This window comes from Cynoglossus semilaevis, chromosome 19 (assembly GCF_000523025.1).
Source record: "Cynoglossus semilaevis isolate Cse_v1.0 chromosome 19, Cse_v1.0, whole genome shotgun sequence".
In the NCBI taxonomy this organism is placed as follows: Eukaryota; Metazoa; Chordata; class Actinopteri; order Pleuronectiformes; family Cynoglossidae; genus Cynoglossus; species Cynoglossus semilaevis.
Genome location: NC_024325.1, coordinates 10908278 through 10929460, shown reverse-complemented (window position 1 = coordinate 10929460; position 21183 = coordinate 10908278). Strand labels below are relative to the sequence as shown.

Sequence of the window (21183 nt, the reverse complement as noted above, 5' to 3'; positions counted from 1 at the left end):
GTAAAAGGACTGGACTGTGAGTAATAGGCTGCCATTTGTTTCCTGGCTCCGGTCTTGACTTCCACAGAGGGAATTACCACAAAAGCAACCACAGCATGGTGGGTGACTGTCAAGGAACACCTGACAACGCAGATAAATCTGCGCCAGAGAAGAGGCTCATCTCAAGTCCAGTCCTGTGTTATACAGTCTTGAGATAATCGGCCTTGTTTTCACTCTCTCTCTTTCTCTCTCTCTCTCCCTCTCTCCCCCCCTCTCTCTCCCTCTCTGTGCTGGTCTATGTTCAGACCAGCAGCTCCTGTAGTGCCAATCTTTTAAGGCCTAGCCTAATCTATCCTTGACTGCACTTAGATAGCACTTAGCAGTTAGCAATTTATTTATCAGTTTTTTATCAATCAGAGCAATATGTTAAAAGCCGCCTTCTGTCTTCTGGACTAACCCTCATTTGATGGAGAATGAGAAAATAAACAGAATTAACACCAGAAAAAAAAAAAAAACCCACATTTTTGTCTCTTTTTTGTCTAATGAAGACAAAAGCATTTTTTCTGACCTTTTTATAACCATTGATAAATCATCTATAATCAGATTCACTTCAACACATTTAGGTGAGAATGCATCTACCAAATTAAAGAAAAAATGAGAGAGAGGGAGAGGAAATGATCACAGCAGTACATTATTAGTAACACAGAAGTTCACAAGGAAGAGTCTTAACGTTTACCTTCTTTTTCATATTTCTCACCACAGGGGTTCGAACCTCCTGTGGTGAGCCATGAAGGTTGCTCCAGCCTATTGGTTTAAAATGTATCTGCCTTTACCTCAGTTTTATATCGGAACTAATTTCTCTCTGATGAGTTTTAGCGATGCTAATATTAAATACTTGTGTCAACAGTAATCAAAGTGTCCATCACTCTTCACTTCCTGGCATTTTCTTATTAATCCCTGTGTCATGGGAACGACAGTGGAGAGGCCTCTGACAGGCACTCTGTAGAAAATACATTTTAATAGTGTGGGAATGGGTCCTTTACTTTAACTTCTTCTCATAATCACTCAAATAAGGGCAGGTCAAAAGGTTTTAGGACAAATAAATAAAATATATCTATATATATATATTTGGACCAGAGATTTGGCATTTGTTCAAATTTCGAAGTTTTAAATGTATTAATTTTTTAGTGTCAAAGAAACCTGTTGAAACAGTTGTTGGAGACACCTGAGATACGGGGGTCTTTTTGTATTTATTATTGAAATTGAACATGGTAAAGATGGAAAACATTTGTCTCAGAACTTTTTGACCTACATAGATTTGCTATTAGCATGTGGACAAGTGAAGCCAGAGAGAGAGAGAGAGAGAGAGAGTTGGTTAGCTGCTGTCCATCTCTTAACTTTTGTAGTCAAGACTTTCTTTTAAATATATTTTTTACACATTTTACATAAGCCAACAACAATTGCGCAGCTGCATCCATCACTCACTCTTAAATACAGTTCACAGTTGCTTGGATTCTGCCCGGGGACACTGCCAAATACACTAACTGTGTCCCATATGTTGCGTCCACAAGGCCATGCTTGCAAACTCTGATTTGGGTTCAAACCTGAGCCAAGTAGCCTCCGGTGTTGCCAACACTCATTGGCATTCAGGGTGAGTTAATAACCTGACTGTTGGTCAAAAAAGGCACCGTTTCTGGGAAAGTAAATGTCTGCATTTGTTATTTCTTCCTGTACCGGGCGGTATTTCATATCCCAAGATCCTCCTGCTCCATCGCTTAAAGCTAACATTTCAATAAGTCATGAGTTCAGGGTCTGCTTTAAGAAAAAGGTTTTTGCCAAATGTCAGCCTACTCTGGGCTCTGAGATGATCTATGGCACCTAGAGGAACTCCTGTATTATTGCTCCGGCTCTGGGGCCAAGATTTACAAACGCACTGGGTGAAAAGGATGTTCTAGTTTGGCAGGTGTCTATTAGGAGTAAAAAAGATTTTTGGGATGAAATGTTTGTTTATTATCTGTAAAATAACAGTGACAGGGAGCAGGGATGAAGAACTGCAGTAATGGTGAGGGTCACTGGTTTACATCCCAGTTTGGACAGATGGTAGAAAACACGGTCAAAGGTTTCAAATACAGGTGTGGATTTTTTTAGACACTCAACATCCCTTAGTTCAAAGTGAAAAAGGGTAATAGGAAAATGTGACCTTGTTCTGTATTACTCCAACGTTTACAATATAAAATAAATCCACAAATGATATAAATTATTTCCCAATTACGCTTTTTTACAAATTAATGTATACCTTTATGTATCTTATCACAAACTTCATAAATAAGCAGAACAATACTCTGGACACTAGAAAAGATCACTTGATCATTTGTTTAAAAAAACAGTCACAGACAGAGAAGAAAAAAACTAATAGTTTACCCATCTGTTAAAAAGTGATTTTAATAATTCTTCTGACTGAGGCTGAAGTCACAGCGAGTTGCATATTGCTTTCCAATATTAAATATAATGGTTCAGTAAAATTCACATTCAATCAACGAAACTCACCGACTCAGTAGTTTCAGAAAACAAATACTTGAAACCCTGGTTTTGGTAATCACCCATGTCTCAGAAGTACTAGAATATGCAATACTTTCCTGGGCATCCTGCTAGAGGTGGAAGGTGTATTTCACGTAGTATCAGCTTTATTGAATGTCCAACAGACTGTAATTGCATTTATTTCACCTGCATTTATACTGCACTGTTCTCCTGTCTTTTCATGATTTGTGTATAAAAAAAGTAATAATAATAATAAAACACACACGGGCTGTCAGTCACAGATGTGTGTGAATGAACGTGTATTAGTCCAGGCGGCTGCCTTTTTACCCACAGTAATTGTTCCTTGTAATGTGTTGGGTGACAAATACAGTAGCGTTGTGTATTGTACTGTGTATGACGTGGCTGTTGGCAGCATCTATGGACGGCCTTCATCCAATTACATCGCTAATCAACAGGCTCAATGCGAATGTTCTTTTCAAAATACCATCCCACAAAGTGTTACTGTTGTGACCATGGTGGCAACAGAGTACGCACAGAATAATTGTCAAATGCGTTGACTCAATGTTTTGTATAGAAAGCTATTTACATTTTTATATATTGTCACAGGTGGAGAGAAAATGGTTTCGGAGCTCCATGGTGTGGAAAGAAAACTAAATAAGTCAAATCGATTTGATTTATCTGACTAGTTTTAGAGTCAACCACATGCAGTTATAGTTTGTTGTTCTCGTCTGCCTTCAGTCAGAAATAGTGAGTGAATGGGATTTTATTTCTGTTTGTTTTTACTTCCTTTTCTTTTAAGTAATATCTGCTTAGAGTGGAGTCAAATATTTTCCAAAAACAAATTGATGACTAACCTTCTGGAGATCACTTTGTGAGTCAGGACTTCACATAGTGAATACAGCAGTTGCTTCAAATATTCCTCATCACAATACACTGCATCTTTATTCAAAACACTTTTTTTTAAGGAGTAGCTGGAGTTAATGGCCACAGCCGTCAGTGAAAACGAGGTTCAATCTGACAGTCCAAAAGTATATTTGCTTTTAAAAAATAATATATTCATTCACATTACTGTAAGTTTTACTAAAATGTTTAATTTTATTATCTGTGCCGCCGCATTATAATACGTCTAGTTTAGTTTTCACTTGCACTTTTATTTATTGACATTACATTTCTTGTGTCTCAGTACTATGCCATAATAAACTGTAAAGTATACTCTATCTACATGTCACATGTTGAATTATGGGTTCTATTCCCGGCCCCATTTTTTTCTGGTCATTCTAACTACAAGAGAAATGGGAGTGATTTAATTTGACATAACTCTGAGTTACATGTTCTGTCATGATGCATTTAAAAGCATTAATCAAAACAGTTTAAAGCATTTTCAGATTTTACATTTGCATATTTCATTTAATGTTGGAGCGACACTGCATTTAACTCAAGTGACCCGAGTCAAATATGTTCAATCTCTTTGTATTGAAATCCACAGAGCCTCCTGCTGTTCTGTTGTTAATTTTTGGCTCTGATTAATTTTTGAAGATGTGATAAACACACGAGTTCTGCAGTGATCAAACAACTGCAGTCGTCTCTGCAGCTTCTGTCCACAGACGGTCCCTTTCACCGTGACGTCAGTTTGGGAAACGAGATTTAAATTGTGAAATAAAGAGAATATGCTCGACACCATGGCAGTTGTTTTGTAAAACAATGTTGCACCGATTGACTCATTTTCTCCAGATTTAATTTCATTCACCATCAACGCTGCCGCTCCACTGCTACGATGGTCATTAAGATGTTATGGTTTTTAATAACCCTTTTAAATAGAGATTAGACATCAGAGGCCTGTTTGCAAAATGAACTGATGAGACAACAGCGAGGTGGGAGAAGTGTGTTGTCATCATGTTAACTTGGAAACACACCAAGCAAACTATGGGATGGCCTGTAACTGTGGTAACGGAGAACTGACTTTCACCAGTATTCTCTGATCTACTCTGTAGTCTGACATCAATCGTAACAGAATGCATGTAATTAGACAAAAAAAAGAAGCTTATTTTTATCTGTCAAAAGGTTCAAACTATTAATCTGATTCATCAAAGTTCCCTGTGGATTAATCACGATTCATCGTGATTCATGGAGTTTAATCTATTTTTTATCAAAAAAACCCCTCAAAAATTCACTTTATGACGTTGGTGGGTTTTAGTCCGTACTCTTCAATATGACGGTGACTCGCAGTAGTACTCACAGGAATTGCTTTTAAAACTTTGGTCATCAACAATATTAATCAGTCTACGGTCCCTCGGGATCCGTTTGACAACTGTGTCAGTCGTGGTCTTATTTACCGCCTTAGACTCGATGAAGCTGGTCTGACAGTAGTCAGGAATCTGATCTGAAGCTCAAGTCTGCATAAACACTTTGTGTTGAGATGGTATTTTAAACTCTCATACTTCAGTTGAACAAAAAACTTTTCCCACAATGTGTTCAAATAACAAGAGGTTTATTGACTGTATATCAGTTCACGGCTAGTCTGGTGGATGGGCCTTGGGTCTTGTCCTTTTGCCCAGGTGTTTGAATGCGTTAACATGGTCTATATTTCTTTCTATCGGATTAATCACAATTGAGTATCACCATGAACACATCTTTGGGTTTTTGTCAGCCCTACTAATTAAATCTGAACATGGATGCATTAGTACAACAATTAGTACAACAGTTAGACAGTTCACTGCCAGAAGTTCACTTTATTCTGTTCTGTTCCAGGTGATTAATGACTGAACTCACTGTAGCTGTTGTTTCCTGTTACAGTGTGTTATTGTGTTTTCTTCTTCTGCTCACGTCCTAAAATAAAGATGTGGAAAAGATCATGTGGGAGGTGTTTGACAATATGAAGTAGAAATTAGTGCCATTAGTGCGGCCTGTTATTTTCCACGACCCTGCTGCTGCAGCATGTAATGGTAGTTTTTATTCACTTGTTTAAAATACAACACGTCCATACTGGCTTTGAGGAGGTGACGGTGTCGTTTCTGTTCAGATTAAAATCTCACCTTAGACCGTACAGTACGGTTCCGTCAGGGTGGAGTCGAATCATTCTGTTTTTCACTGTGACGCCGTGCACAAACGATTTCTTGTCGTTGAGGAAGTAGGTGTCGGGGACCCAGAGCTGGTCCGCCACTCGGTTATCTAAGGTCAGATTCAGTGGCATCTCAGAGTAGGACAGCCGCTTGTCTCGCCAAGCCTGCTGGAAGTACATGGTCAGAGTGTAGTCCTGTAAGTGCAGAGAGGGAGCACCAGAGGACAGAAGGAGGGAGAGAGAGAGAGAGAGAGAAAGAGAGAGAGAGAGAGAGAAACCAGAGCAGGAGCAGAGTGACAGAGGGAGAGAGGTGGAGAAAAGATTTTACAAAGCTTGTTTGTTTCTATTGCAAATGACTTCAATATTATGTTGAAGTAAACACAACAGCAGCCACAGAGTAAACATTCTTACGATACACAAAACAACAAGGTGGGCAGACAGAGACAGAGGGTGTACAGTATGTGTGAAGTGCAGTAAGACAAATGGTTAAGGCAGTGGTTCCCAAAGTGTGGGGAGGGACCCGGGTAGGAGGTGCGTAGCTGGTGCAGCAGGGGAATTACATTTATTTCCAATGTTTGTTTGTTTTTTTCCCACCACATTCCAGAAATTTCACAGAATTGTATTTCATAGGAAAATCAGCAGAATTTCAGTGTCAGAAGATTAGAAGATGGTAAAGAAATTATATGACAAAATCCATCCATCCATGTTCATCCACTTATCCGTTACCGGGTCGCGGGGGCAGCAAAGCAAAGCCAGAAATGTATTTTTCTTTAGTGGATTCGCTTCTCCCAAACATCATGTTAAATTGTCATTTAACTGCACATTATAACGTCTGATAGCTTTGTAAGTGTGTGACTAATTGCCACAGTTAGTGGCAAAGGTCTGAGACTAAACAAATTCAGTAAAAAAAAATTCAGTTTTCATGCAGCCATCAGTTGTGTTTTAATTCAGGCTCAGAATTGGTTTAGTGTTGAAAAAAAAGAATCATTGCTTTAAGAAAGTAAATCTAAAATAATTTGTGTAATTTTTTATAATCAAAAAGATTTGGAAAATTGGCAGTAAAATTCCATGGGAGTAACTCCAGGACATTGTTAAAGCCAGCAGCTCAAATTAGACCCATTATTTATGAAAATAAATGAAGTGAAAAAATAAAGTGAGATGACATTCCTGTCTTAGGAATTTATTTTTTGTCATGAGTGGCACGTCCACATCCTGGCAGAAAGTCTGAACATACATTTTGCATTTTTCTGTTGGCCACAGATCTCACTTCTCACAGCATTATGGGTTTTTTCACTGAAATCTGTGTTTGACCTAAATAGATTTTGTCATGTTGTTATTGCTGTTGTTTATATCATTAATTGCTTGCAGTGCTGACAAGCAGGAGAGTAAACGGGTGAGCCGTTTTAAAGTCATAAATAGCAGAGTGGCAATTCTAAACCCATGCACCATAATTGGACTGGAAATAGATTTTAATTTTTTTTTTATTGGACTATTTTCCCTTCATCAGGGATCATCACGACGTGATGTTGGTAAAAACTCGGTAAATGTCTTTGAAAGATTATCAACTCATAATTGACTTTTTAAAGCTATTTATAGTGAACCAGAGGCCACACATGAGCAAAATGTTAATATTGTTTCATCTTAGTGCTGGATTCTTTAAGGGAAACAAATATTTATTTTCAGAAAATTTAAATATAATTATGGAACTCTGTGTTTGTCCTGTTGCCACATACAATAATGGAGAGAAGCCAGAACATATTGTTAAATAACACGATATTCATACAGATTTCTGCAAACGACACTTTATATACATCACTGTTTCCACTCTTATCATATATTGTTCATACGGCTTCTCTGCAGAATGCATTTTCCTTCCTCCGTGTCACAGTGCTGTTTGCAAAATTAATTAACGTTATGTTTATTTCATTACTGGAATCCCTGCAGCAATTATAATGGACAACATTTGTTAAAGCCTTCAACCATGCTGCCACACACACACACCTCCCAGGACAGTCTCTGCGTTTTATTCAAGACCTGATGAGAAGATGTGAGAATCCTGATCGAAGTTGTTCTTTAATTCTTATAAAAACAGATACAAAGATACTGAACAGAATCTACATTTATTCTGTCGTCAACAGTTTAATCATAAAAGCTCAGTGGTTGCAGGCTGTCATCACAACAGTCAGAATAAGTGTTAGTCGATACATAACACTGTTGGAGAGGTGTGATGTGGACAAATTAACTGTCTCTACTGTACATGTGGCTTTTCTATAGTCTGGTGAACTGTCTAGGGAGCCCCCTGCCTTTGCTCCATGGCTACTGCATTGGCTCCAGCCCTCAGAATGCTCTTGCATTGAAAAGAACACACTGACCTCTGTGTGAGCTCCGACCCCACACGTAACCCTGCCTCATCACCATCAGAGGCCCAGCAAGGTGTGTTTTACTGCCAGTGGAGAATGTGGTGATCCTTTCTCCTGACTCTGCTGACTCTGCTGACTCAGCTGAACTGCTGGACACTTGACCTGAGAGGTTCTCCGGCAGCTCTTTTCTTCTATCCTTTCAAAATTTCACACTGTGTGTGAGAAGCAAAAGTCGTTCCGCATTCCGAGAACAAAGCATATGACGCTAATTCATGTTTAAACAGTCAGACAACCGAAATGTTTAATCTGATTAACTAGATTAATCAGTGTTAATCGAGATAAATCAACATTCCTATGTGTGACTAATCCAAGTGTTTAAATAATTAATAGTAATAGTGAGTAAATAGTTAAACAAAAATATACAAAAGTAAAACTCAAAATTTTACTTCATAGAGTTGGTCAGATCCATAGAGGTCCTTAAAACTCGTCAATTGTCAGTCAGCCGCAGACTGACTTCCTGTCCTGAGGTTGAAGCCTCCACAGTCGTACAGCGGGTGTTGAGATGGTATTTAAACAAAAAACAACAACTTGTACAAGAGTTTCGGGGTAAATTGCCAATTTCTGAATAACAAACCGATGACCATTGAAGCAGAGCAGGACTTAGCCGTTTCTCGTCGCCCTCTGTTCTGCTCTGGCTGCTTTACTCCCACTGCACACTGTGCAACCAACTTTAATAAGATGTAAAATATAAACAGAGAAATGCAACCAGAGATCTCTTTCAGTTTCATACTATATAACTCTTCAAAGTATAGTGATGCAAATTGCAATTATTCTCACTACTCTTCATTTCCAGTCACTGATTTAAACACAGCTATAACCTCTCTCACTCTCTGACCTTTTTTTTCTTTTTCATTGCCCTCTTCTTTCATGGCTCTTTTTTTTATCTGGTCTTTCTTTTTCTCTTCATGAATTACAACTATTCTGCTAATCCAAATACACACAGCAACTCACTGACTCGACTATGAGGTAGTGAATGGGAGGGCTGTATTTGTGACCTTAAATTATTTCTGTTGCTCTGTGGCTGCAGTCCTGGACTGAATCCTAATGCTTCCAGTCTCTGGATCCTCAGCCACTGCCTCATCCGCTTCTCCTCAAAATGCCCTAGAAATGTGATCTAATCACTGCCCAGGTCATACGTCTGTACTGCACTCTATCATCCACCTGCTTTCCTACCTCTGGGGAGCGCTGCAACAACAAGTGTGCTTTGAATTTTCTCTCTCGCTTGGGCCTTAAGCCGCTGGGGACAGGACATGAGCAATCCTGCATAGAGCGCAGAATTTGCAAAGAGACCTAATAATAAACATGCCAATCCTTACTGAGCTGAGTGACATACAGTATAGTCCCTGGTCTCTGGAGAGATGTGCGCAGTCTCCGGGATACAGCTCTGGATCTGGAACAGCTTGCGCGCTGTGTGTATTAAATCTGCATACGAGGGGCTGCTGCAGGGGTTTGGTTTGGCCCATTTCCTCCAAAATAAATGACATTGTTGTTTTTGTTTTTTCTTCTTGTATGGCATATGGATTGTCACATAACAGTTTAGAGGGAGAACATATGTCTGAACAGACTTTACCACAATCCTCAAACAACACTCTATGGCAGGTGCATTCATGTAAATTTGAACTGGTACAAGGACATACCTTACCCAACAGACCAACAAATCTACTGGGCACTATAAGGGCAACAAGGGGAGATCTGCCTTTTCTAAAATAAGCTGTCAAATCTAAACTGTCTATTCTACAGTTCATCATCAGATAAAGTCCATCAGTTATGAAACTAGTTCATTCAGAATTAGCTTTTATCCCAGATTATTTCTTTTCTTTCTGGTGTGATTTTATCTATGGAGGCACAGATTATGATATCAATATTGCCATCTGACCACGCTTTATTTGACAACTCATTCTTGAATTGACTCTGACTGTACCTTCGTTTATGTGGGTATTTCATGAGTATGTAACTGAGAGAGTTTGTGATAATGTACTATTCCATCGTGAGTTTGACATTTTTCTCAAAAACTGTTACATTTCAAAAACCGTGGGAGATCGGGCTTTTCTGAAGCACTGCAAAAGAAACATGAAGTGGAATTTAAACTTCAAAAGCTGGGCCTGAAATAATCTTTCCCTCTCTTACGTACCAGCAACTGCCGCTGGTGTTTGAACTAAATTTAAGCAAGGACATGACTCTGACAGGAGCTTCCAGTACACGGTCCTTCATGATCCTCACTTTGAGCCGAGTTGGATCACAAATGGTGTAAAAACTGAACCCTGCTTGTTTGCCTGTACTTTGGGTGACCTCACTGATCACGACAGCCCAGCTCTGTCTTTCTTATTGTCTTCTGTTGTCTCTCTCTTTCCTCCCCACTTCTCCCATACACACATTATTTACTCTGTCTTAGACATCGCTTTCAAGACACTTCTCTGCTCAAGGTGAATCAAATTTAGAGGGACCCTTTTTTTTTCCTCAAAGGTTTGCAGCTTTGCCAGTAGGCAGTCGCTCTGCTTAACTGACTACATACAATTTATTAGAGTCGATCGGAACATCTGCAGGCCCTTTTGTGTCCCTGGAGAGGAGTAGAGTGGAATGGCAATTTAGACAGTGGGGTGTGGGGGGGCTGATGGGGAAGGAAAGATAGGGCAGAGCAGAATGAAAATTATTAGGTTGCTTCTGAATTCCACTGGAACGTTGGAGGAAGTTGATGGAGGCTCGAGCTGTCAGCTGAGATGGGAGGTTGGAAAAAACTCAGCAGTTCTGCTTCCACGTCATTTGGCCCACTTAATTTTCCTCATGAGGGCTGCATGCACACACACGTGTTGGTGCACCTGTTGGTTTTTTCTTTGGTCCTGCTATAGCTTTGGTCAACTTACTTTGACCCCTTCTCACACACACACCAAACATATAAAAATCATACACCAATCGACTGAAGGAGTCCCACGTCTCATGCATTATGTAAGGAAAGGGAACCTGATTGCTATTCAGACTGTGTACTGAGACACACACAGAGAGAATATCTTCACATTGGCAGCAATGAGATAATACAATATATTGGCAGCTATGGATCGATCACATATCTGCAGCATGGGCTTTTACACAAAACTGGTTGGTGACTATTGTTTTCAGCCTCAAATTCAGTTTTGATCAAATTTCCGTCCACTTTATAATCCATTGAAATCCACAACTTCTTCTTCTTCTTAAAGTTAGGATAAAGAGTTTCAAAGCTGCATTAAGCCTGTTGTTTAATCATACCCTTTATCTCCTAGACATAATCACATCCTGAGTTCAAACATTCTGGTAAAATGGAAGTTAGAAAAGAAAAAGTACATATTTATTCCGAAAGGATTAAAACTCTTTCATCTGCAACTCCTCTTTTTGACTTGAAAGGCAAACATTAACATTCAGTGCAGTCAACATCAGCTCTTTTCATGGGTCCTTCCACACTGGTGGAATGACCTACCAAGCACTACCAGAACAGTCTGCCTGTCTTCAAGAACCTCTTGAAGACTCAGCTCTTTAGAGAGCACCTCCTGTCCTCTCCTACCCTCCTGTATCTCTTTCAGGACCTGTTTCCTAACTTACTGGTCTCCTTTCAAGAGTTCCTTTATGTGACCTGATTGTTTATCCTCATCTTATAAGTCACTTTGGATAAAATGTATTATTTTTAAAAAAAAATTATTTCATAGGTAATATATTCCACCATAAAAAAATGTACAAGGACTTTTAGAGAAAAGACATGTAGAGTCAATATGTAACCTTCATGACTGACACTGCTGAATACCATTATAGTATGATAACAAGTGAAATATGGACATAGCTAAAGACAACGAAGGGAAGATAGAAGTACTGCTGCGCTGCCCCTCTCAACAACAGCCCATTATCAGCTCTCGGTGTCATGTTCAGTAACTGTGAAAACCAATCCACACCCGCAACCGCTGTTGCACGGCCATTATCAGGTTCTGCTGTTTTGACAAGCTGCGATAAAGTAAAATCCAGCCCTGTGCTTCATTGACAGCTAGCAGTATGAGTCTTCTCATGCTGCGTACTTTTGGCTGGTGCCAGACATGAGGCGAATCACAGTGACCCACATGACTAATTACACAGGCTCTGAAGATAGGACGGCTCCACGGTGTGAGAAACGCTGCTCAGAGTCTAATCTGTTAGATGAGTGTATGTTACTTTAGACTGTGGATTAAAAACACCTTCCTGACCTGTAACTGAAGTTTGAATGCAGATGCATTTATAATCTACAAGGGTGAGTCATAAAGTTCTAAGACAGATCCATATTTTGAACAGTTGCGATTACCTCTCCATGAAGCGCCTTCAAACCTTAAACAAACATTAATATCTTTTACACTGATCTTGAGTTAAAACTTAGCAAAATATTCCAAAAGGACATTTTAAAGAGACTCCATTCATCGAACAAGACAAAGAAGCTGGTGAGAAAGACTTCCCCTGGAATTCTGCAAAAATAAATTCCCCAATGGAAACAAAGCCTGCAGACGTATCTAGACCTAAACGGAGCGTATGTAGAGAAATACTGCTGTTATTTTCATAAACAAAGACTTTTTCTTTTATTTTTATTTGTCCCAGATATTTTTGACTTCTCTCATACACGCAGTGGCTTCGTAAAGTAAATTACATGTCCAGATTTATAAAGTTATATTCCAATAAGGCAATATAAGAGGTTCTTTTTTTCCTTTCTAAGTATATTTATCATCAGCTGTGTAGCTGAGTTAATACAGTGGAACACAAAAGCTAAACTCACATCGCAATATTTTGTTTCACAATATCTTATCAATATTTTACAGCACTGTATCAATTTCTATCAAGAATTACCGTGCAAATATTCATGGCTTTGGTTTATTTTATTTTGCCTTTTTTTCCTTTTACAAATGTAGGTCCATCTGGTCCAATCTTAGTAACCTGATGTTAAGCATGTAACAACATTGTGTGTTTATTATACTAATATTTTTCCTACAATTAAATACAATAAAAAACTTTATATCGTCATCCTCTAATATCGCAATATATCATATCATTACCCTTGTATCGTGATATGTGATTTTTTTTTTTATCATCTCACTTTAAGTAATGTCTTGAAATGAGGTTTTTACCGTGTAAGATCAAGATTGTAGTTGTAATGATAAATGGTCCACAAGAGAGAAAAGACTAAATTAGCACAAACCAGCAGCTCAAACAAAACACTATAACACCAGGTAGTGATGGTGGCTGAGCTGAAATGAAGCCGTCTCACTCTAGTCACACCTTACAGAATGTCGTGCTGTGTGTGTGAGCCTGTGCATGTTACCTTGATTAACAATCCAGAAATAGGTCTGGCACAATGATGAGTGTTATCTTGACTTCACAACATGGAGCAGAGATGTTTACACACCAGGCTCCTCCGTAAATTTAGATGTTTTTTCCCCTCATTTTGTCAGTTATAAAGAGCTAACTGGTGCATCGGTAGGTTCATAGTCCGTGAATCTTGTTCAGTGTCCAGCCTGACTTTTAACAAACTTTATAATTATATATATTACATATAAATATTACAGTAAAAGCTAAAGACAGCCTCTGGCGTTGTGGTTAGACAGTTGGAGGGTTGCTGGTTTGAATCCAATAACTGTTTACGTTGGGTCTCAATCCTACCATGAAAAATGACATGTAGAAGCAGAAAGTACATTGTTGCAATCATAGGCTGAGGGTCAGACATTATCATAGTCAGTAATGCAGAATGTACACACACACAAACTGAGGATTTATAAGATTGGTGTGTATGGGAGGGCAGTGGTTCCTGCGTCTTCTCCCTGATGATAACAGGTAAATATCTATCGCATTAATAATAAATTCTTTATCTTGTTGGGGACAATGTGCACCTCCTGCATGTCACTGTAGATCTGCAAAAAACGTTTTTTGAATCATTGATGAGTTCAGTGGCTTATTTGGGGCATCTGCTCCTGCAGAGCTATTCCTTACAGAACCCAGGTATTTTGGCCTGGAAATTTTCATATAATATATATTTTTCAATACTGCAAGTTATGTAAATGAAATCACAAGCATGTAATCATTTTGCTTCTGTGCAAAGACAACTCATAAGGACCCATTTGATGAGTCACTGCTATCCAAGGATGATTAGTCGGTGTCGCGTATTCTTTAGCAACTAAAGAGTCAACTAGCTTTCATGTTGATGATCAGTCGTCACAGGACTATTATTCAAATCTACATTTTCCTGCCTAACTAACTTAGAAGCTGGTCGACTAAAAGGAAAGATGCCTTCTGGAATGGTAAACAATCTGACTAACCCACCTCAATTTGTAATTCTGTCAAGTCCCGGCTGAAACACAGCCCCGGGATTGTATTATTATGAGGCAGGTACAGAGCATGTAAGAGTGAAACAGAGCGTAAGTGGGGGGAACTCTGGGGGCAAATGTGACAGAAGAAGAAGAAAATCATCAGCTCAACAGGACAAGTTCAGAAAGCGTTACCTGAAATAGGAAACAGGCGGTGTTACATCGATTGGTCATGATCGGACTAATAACAAGGCAAAACAACCCCGCTGTTTGAAAATTAGACTTACAAATGCAAAGAACAGGCTGCTGTCTGAGGGACAAACAGCCACATCTATCATTCAGTGTCACAGTCAACCAACTGCAGTAGTCAGTATCATTAACCTAGGTCTAAGGTTGCTGTCCTTTTTGCACTGACACTGTATAGTAATTCTAAAGTATTACAAATAAAAAATGTATCTCTGTTGCTGGAGTAAAGGATGTCCTTAAATATATCACTCTAGAAAAGAAAGGCCGGGGACAACTGTCCTTCAGAGACACACGTCTCTTTGTCAGTGTCAAGGTTATGTGCTACATCTTTTCCCCCCTGTGTTTATATGCTTTACAGAAAGTTGTCTTTATTGTAAAATGCAATTTATTTGGTATTTACTATGTAGTACTACTTGTATATATACATGTGTGTGTGTATTTAGATTTAGATTTTCATCAACTTTCAGTTTAATTCCGATGTGTTAAAGTCTCCGTTCTTACAAAACAGACAAAAAATAATGAATAATGAATGAAAAATAATGACTACATGAGCGACAGTTTCCAAATGGAAAGATTTAAAGTTCTGCTAATTGCACTTATTAGATATCATTGAGTTAAACTAATAACCTTACAATACAGTAGGTGCCATCAACCGTTCAACTGAGACAAAATGGTGATGTTTTCTTTCACCGCTGCTATGACATAATACTAAATATATATTATTGACCATGCTGTATAACACTAACTGTTTTAACGAAATCAAGTCAACTTAGAGGCTGCTGTTATGATCATCCATTTGCAGTTTTGTCAAAATCATGAATAGAACAGTCGAGGCTGCAAACATTCAGACACAATTGCAGATGGAGTCTTAATAAGATTGTAAAGCTCTCAGGTCCAGATAAAGATATCATGCTTCACCACATAATTGCTTCCACAACATTTTTTCTTTGTATATAAGCAATTGTTTTTTTGAGTCTGCGCCAGCATCCATTATGATGTCTTACATTTGGATAATGTATGGTCTACGGTAGGCCTTGATGCCTTTACAGCAGAAATCCCATCTAGTTTATGCTGTGCTGAGTGAGATGTGGGAGAAACTGTGAACTCTAGAGGGTGTGTGTGTGTGTGTGTGCGTGTGTGTGTGTGAGAAAGAGATGAGGAAGGGAGTTTGGGCCACTAAATATTACAGTCCAATCAATAAGTTCCTCTTGACCTTTATGAGCATCAATAATGGTATTTTTGCCTCCTGGAAGAGGAGACAAACTTTGGGTTGTCCTTACACACCAGTATTTCTGCTAGTGAGAAAACTGTTACCCCAGGAGGTTAAGTAAAATACTTATGAAGGAATATTACAAATCCATTTTGAATAGACCAAAAGAAGAGGTCAGGTAATCTGCAGGGACACCACCCACTGTCTGTATTTTCTCTTTTTTCCCCCTCATGTTTCCAAGGGCTTCTTCAGAGATGACACATGACTCTGGAGATGCCAGTAATGCATCAAAGTAGAAGCTGGCACTAAAATCCAAAGTAGTGGTGTGTGGGTGGGGGAGGTAAAAGAGCATAATTACCATAATAAGTGAAGAAAGAAGAGCTACAGATCCGGGGGTTTGAACCCTAGTTTTTCCAAAGCAGAGCCACGTGTAGGAACAACAATTTAAATGAATTAGTGGATAACATATAACCTTCATACACTGTAGAAAACTATCAGTTACCAACAGCAATCAAACCACTGAGCAATATCCACTCCTTCACTGCGTGGCCCACCACAGTTCTACATAATTCCAGTATATCCCTCTTCCCCCCTGGAGGCTAAAGCTGTGACCAGCAAGGATTGTCATAAACACCAGCCACAGTTGTAGAATGACGTGTTTCACATGCAATATGACTCAGGACAGAACACTGACACTATGAGGAAGCATATCAAAAGTATATAGTCATGACTCAGCCTTAGCTAAGCCCTTTTAGAAAGAACACTACAAGTATAATCAATACATTCGAGCTACTGATTTGATTATGTCACCAAAACCAAAGGCCTACATTGGTTGTTGACTCATCATGAGTTACCCAAAGGTCTGTGTTATTCTTAAATACAGTCCTACAGTGTGTTAAACCAGCCCAGGGTAACCAGTCAGTCTGTTTGTTTTGTACGGCAGGGTGTAAGCCATGGTGCAGCAGAGTGAAACCAGATCATATTTTAATTCAACCAAAACAACCAATCATGGCTGTACAACTTCGCTAATGGCTAATGGGGCTCAGTTGGATACATTCCTCAGTGGCATCTCTCCATTATCTGCACCCATGTGCCTTATCTGTTCACTAAAGAAAGTACACAGGGTGGCTCTATCCTCACACCAAAATAAGTGGCAGACAGAGAGCCAGATGGGGGAGAGGAAATGGAAGAGAGGAAAGTGCTTCTACACCAGCTGCCATCCTGAAGAGTGGTTACATTTATAGGAAGGGAGCGGATCAAAGATGCTGAAACCATTAGGAACACATATGTCCTCATCTTTTCATGGGGATCCAATGGGTCAGGTGGCATCGCTTCCCCTTTCGTAATAAAGCCTGTTCAGAGGCCAAGACCTAACAAAAGAATTTGATGATCAAAGAAGCTGAGCAGCACTGTCTTTGTAGAAAGTACAAACCTTAGCCGCCAATTACATGGTATTATCATGCAGTGGTTTTTTTTTTTTCCACTATTCCTAGTGATAAAAGGAATAAAATATTTATCATTTGCTTTTGGCTCACTTTTAAAACATAGATCTCAAACTGTGACATCAAGGCTAATACGTCTGGCTGTACAGTTCCACGTTCCATGTTACGACTTAAGTCTCCTCCTTATAGGATCTGTTCAATTGCAGCAAGCCAACAGGATTTGAATGTATTGGATTAAAATGCTTTTCTCGTTAGGAGCTTTAGATGTAGACATAAATGTCATCATATGCAATGTTTGTACTCAAATGTTAAATATAGATCCCATTCATGTAAGAGCAGTGTTTATAACATACCAGCAGACCCTTATTGGATATGCACGGATACCATATAAGGCCAGTTTACCGCTTCTGCTTTGAATTACGTGGGGAAAATTGCAACTAGCACTCAGTGCCAACGTGATGGGCTGTGTGTAACTGCACTGTTTCTGTGTACTGGCTGTGTGTGTGTGTGTGTGTATGTGGTTGTGTAGCTCTTCTGTGTGTAGCCATGGAACACACGCAGCATCATCTGGTTTCTCATCTCTTCTTTTGAACATATTCCACTGAGCACAAAGACAACATGAGCAACGCCTTTGGGTGCTGCTGCCAAAAATATTTCACACAACAATCATCTGCTGAAATGACAATACAACTCACAGCACATTAACACCAAAATAACTGCAAAACCAGGGCACATCTGCATAAAGCAGAAAAAGGAAAAACAAAAAAACAGTGGGACAAACACAACAGTATTGGGACCAAAGCCATGATTCATATTTTAAAATATTAATTTAGGTTAGAAAAAAACCATAAAACAGCAACAAAATCCCACACATATTAGCAAAAATATTAAGCCCTTTTTTAACCTAACAAAGCCATGATGCAGACTCACCCTGTGCCAAATGTGGTGCAATTCTAACATTAATTCACTAGGAGGTGCACTTGTATGAAGCAAAACTTCAACACAGTCATAACCGCAGCTCCTCAAGTTCTTCCTCTGTCACTGGAGCGCTCGCTGCTCACCAACATTGACATCCAAAGACATCCAAATGTCTCCTTAGGCAACGAATGTATGATGCTTTCAAGATGAGAATATTGCCACGATTGAGCTTTCAGCGTCCCCTTAAGGCATGTGAGAGATGATTAACTGTTATCTCCATAAATTGGTTGTTTTTGTGAAAAATGTGAGATTCTGAGATATGAGATCTACCCAGCCGATGAAAGCAGCCATCACCTTATCAGGACATCGGTGTCCAACGGTCCCTGAACTCCCCAGGGGGTTCAACTCATTATCTCTTACCCTTAAACATTAATCAATATAAACAGTGACTTCGGGTTACTTGAATACACAGGTCGATTATTATAGCTGAAAATGGTGGAGGAAAACTGCATTAAGAGAAAGGGGGCTGGGGGGTTCCCCGGTGTTTTGGGGTGGGTATTTCCCCCACTAACTCGTGCAGCAGGAGGGGTGGGGTGGGGTGAGGAGGAGTGTGGGCAACACAGAAGAGGAAGGCTATTGTGAAAGTGAGAAGTTATAATGGAACACTTACCATATTTACTTCTGATACCATGTCTATACTGGCTATGTCTATATTCATCCCCACACCAACCGGAGGACCTGGGACAGGACACAACAAATAAACAGACAAATAGATAAATAAACAGCAATCATTTTGAATTTTGCCTCACTCAAAAAATGCTTATATATAAATATAACGTGTGCGTGATAAAACAAACAGATCAACAATTGTGATTTCAGCTGCTGTCAGTCCACTCATAGTTCACAGGCACAGGGGTTTATCTCGGCTCGGGATTAGTGCAGGTAATTCCCCTAAAAGTTGTTGACAATAAATCACCTTCAGCTAAACACATGTCGCTGGCTGTAAAACCCCTGTAAAATGAAGCATAAATATAAACAAGAATGGACATCAATTTGTCTAAAAATCCCATCATAACGCCGCGGGAGTTGACAGCCACCTTTTCACTGTGATAATTTATCAGTCGACAAAATGAGAAGGAGCTGGAGTGTGTGTGAGTGCGTGTGAGGATGTGTGTTTTTTCATCAATATTCATCTTTGACGGAGATCACCCGTGTGTTCCCTCATCATGTCGCTACTCTGGGCTGATTTGACATATTCAGCCTCGAGTGTATCACACTGAGCGTCAGAATGTGGCACCTGCAGACGCCGAAATGAGCTGTCTCCCTTTTACTTTCCGTAACAGCGAAGCCTAATTGAGTTATCCCCGGCTGTCTTTGGTGATTTAAACACGGGTGCCATCAGACAGAGTGACAAGGCACAAAGTTTGAGATGAAAACGAGTTGATTTACCTCCGAAATCTGGCCTCAACCGTATGTCATAACCTTTCAGCAGCCGATCCACTGTTTCTTTAACCACGGACATATTGCTAGGGTCATTGACGCTTGCACTACGAGAGACAGAAAGAAGAGAGAACATCAGGTTTTAAACAGAAAACATGCATGTGCCCGAATGTTTCTGCAACACTGTCACACTTGAAATGAGTGAGCCTTCTCCGACCGTTCCACTTACCTTTGGGAACACACCACAGCCACGAGGAGGAGGAACAACCAGGCGCAAAAACACCCCATTATTTTCCTTCTGAGCACTGCCATACTTAGGCTGTGTGTTTTTTCTTTTAGTAAGGACCGACGGCGTCCAACTTATTCTTCCCAGTGCAGTAATTCCAATGCCGGGCGCATGCGTATTTCCGACCACAACATCAAGATGTAGCACTGCTGCTGCTGCTCCTGCTGCTGCTGCTGGTATTGGCAGAGGTAGTACCCAGCCAGGGGAGATTTAAAGGAGAAACGGGACAACAAGTTATTCAAGCACTGGTGTCTCCCCTTTATTATGTCCAATTTGGCTGTTTGACAGGCGGCAGTCGGGTTAAGGAAGCCGGCTGTTCTCGTCATGGAAATGTGAAAAAAGTGAAAATGTGGGCGTGTATGTTTCACCGTTGCTCAAACCCTCGTCATCTGCAGTCTTTGAGCAAGGCACTTCACGCCACTACCCTTTAATCTGGACAGGATGCCTCCTGTTGAAGTTTACGTGTAAGCGAACACGATAGAATAATTAAATTATATTTGATGATAATTCAAATATATGTAAAAATAAAATAAAATAAAAATGATTTAAATATAAGTAAAGAAAGAAAAAAGAAAGAAAAAAACTCTCGCGACCACTTTATTAGCAAGTGGTTCTGTCCATGGTGCTGAATTCGGTGACTTCAGCGATTCCCTGCCACACAGACAACATTTAGCAGCCCCCGCTTTCGATGCATGATAACACTAACATTTGCTCACTCATCGATTTCCACGCACTCGGGCCTCTAAAGAAAAGCGTGTCTTAACAAGTGAGAGTCGCTGTGCCAGCGCAGTGCCTTGGGGTTGGACGTGGGATACATGGAGCAGAGCAGCAGCCTACATGCACTCAGCACATCTCTCACAGCCATGTACGCCTGTGAGTCCACGCACTGGTGAGCAGGACGTGAGCTTCTCTGTAAACTCAGACACGAGTCATCACGATGTGGTGGGATCAAAGGGGTCGGGGGCCGAAGAAAAGGAGCCCTGTGTGGGACTCCCGTTCTGATAATAGAGAAAAGAATGTGCACGAGTGATCCCACTGGGTGGATGCTTTATATAGGCTTCAGTGAAAGCATCAATGAACACAGGAGTACCACGTAAAGCTGAGTGTTGTCTTAAACATTTACAAATACAGACTTGATTCAACAAAGAAAATGGCCAAAGGGGGGCGCTATAAATGGTACTTAAAACCATAAGATATGACAAAGAAATGTGGTTTTCAAATCTGATGTACTGTGAAATAACCCTAACACACTCTTGTGTTCCTCTTTAAATTGTCGTTTGCTTTCCCCAGTGTTTTTACCCAGAGGGAAAAATAATTAACTTATTATATAATTATAATATTAATTCCACAACACTGCAGTTTTCCAAG

At 39.8% G+C, this 21183-nt stretch overlaps 1 protein-coding gene across 2 annotated transcripts in view; it reads right to left on the bottom strand.

Moving 5' to 3' along the window:
• gabrb2b (gamma-aminobutyric acid type A receptor subunit beta2b) overlaps window positions 1-21183 on the bottom strand; it is a 36901-nt gene extending 15718 nt beyond the window's left edge. Inside the window, exons 1-4 of one of the 2 annotated variants that reach the window (XM_008332922.3) lie at window positions 19759-21183; window positions 19539-19636; window positions 18760-18827; window positions 5550-5770 (exon numbers count right to left, since the gene is read on the bottom strand). In XM_008332922.3, coding sequence (XP_008331144.1) covers window positions 5550-5770; window positions 18760-18827; window positions 19539-19636; window positions 19759-19841 — 470 coding nt within the window. In that variant the 5' untranslated portion in view covers window positions 19842-21183. Of the gene's footprint in view, window positions 1-5549; window positions 5771-7947; window positions 11514-18759; window positions 18828-19538; window positions 19637-19758 lie in introns of those variants that run through there. The other variant, XM_025065674.1, reaches the window with a different exon arrangement.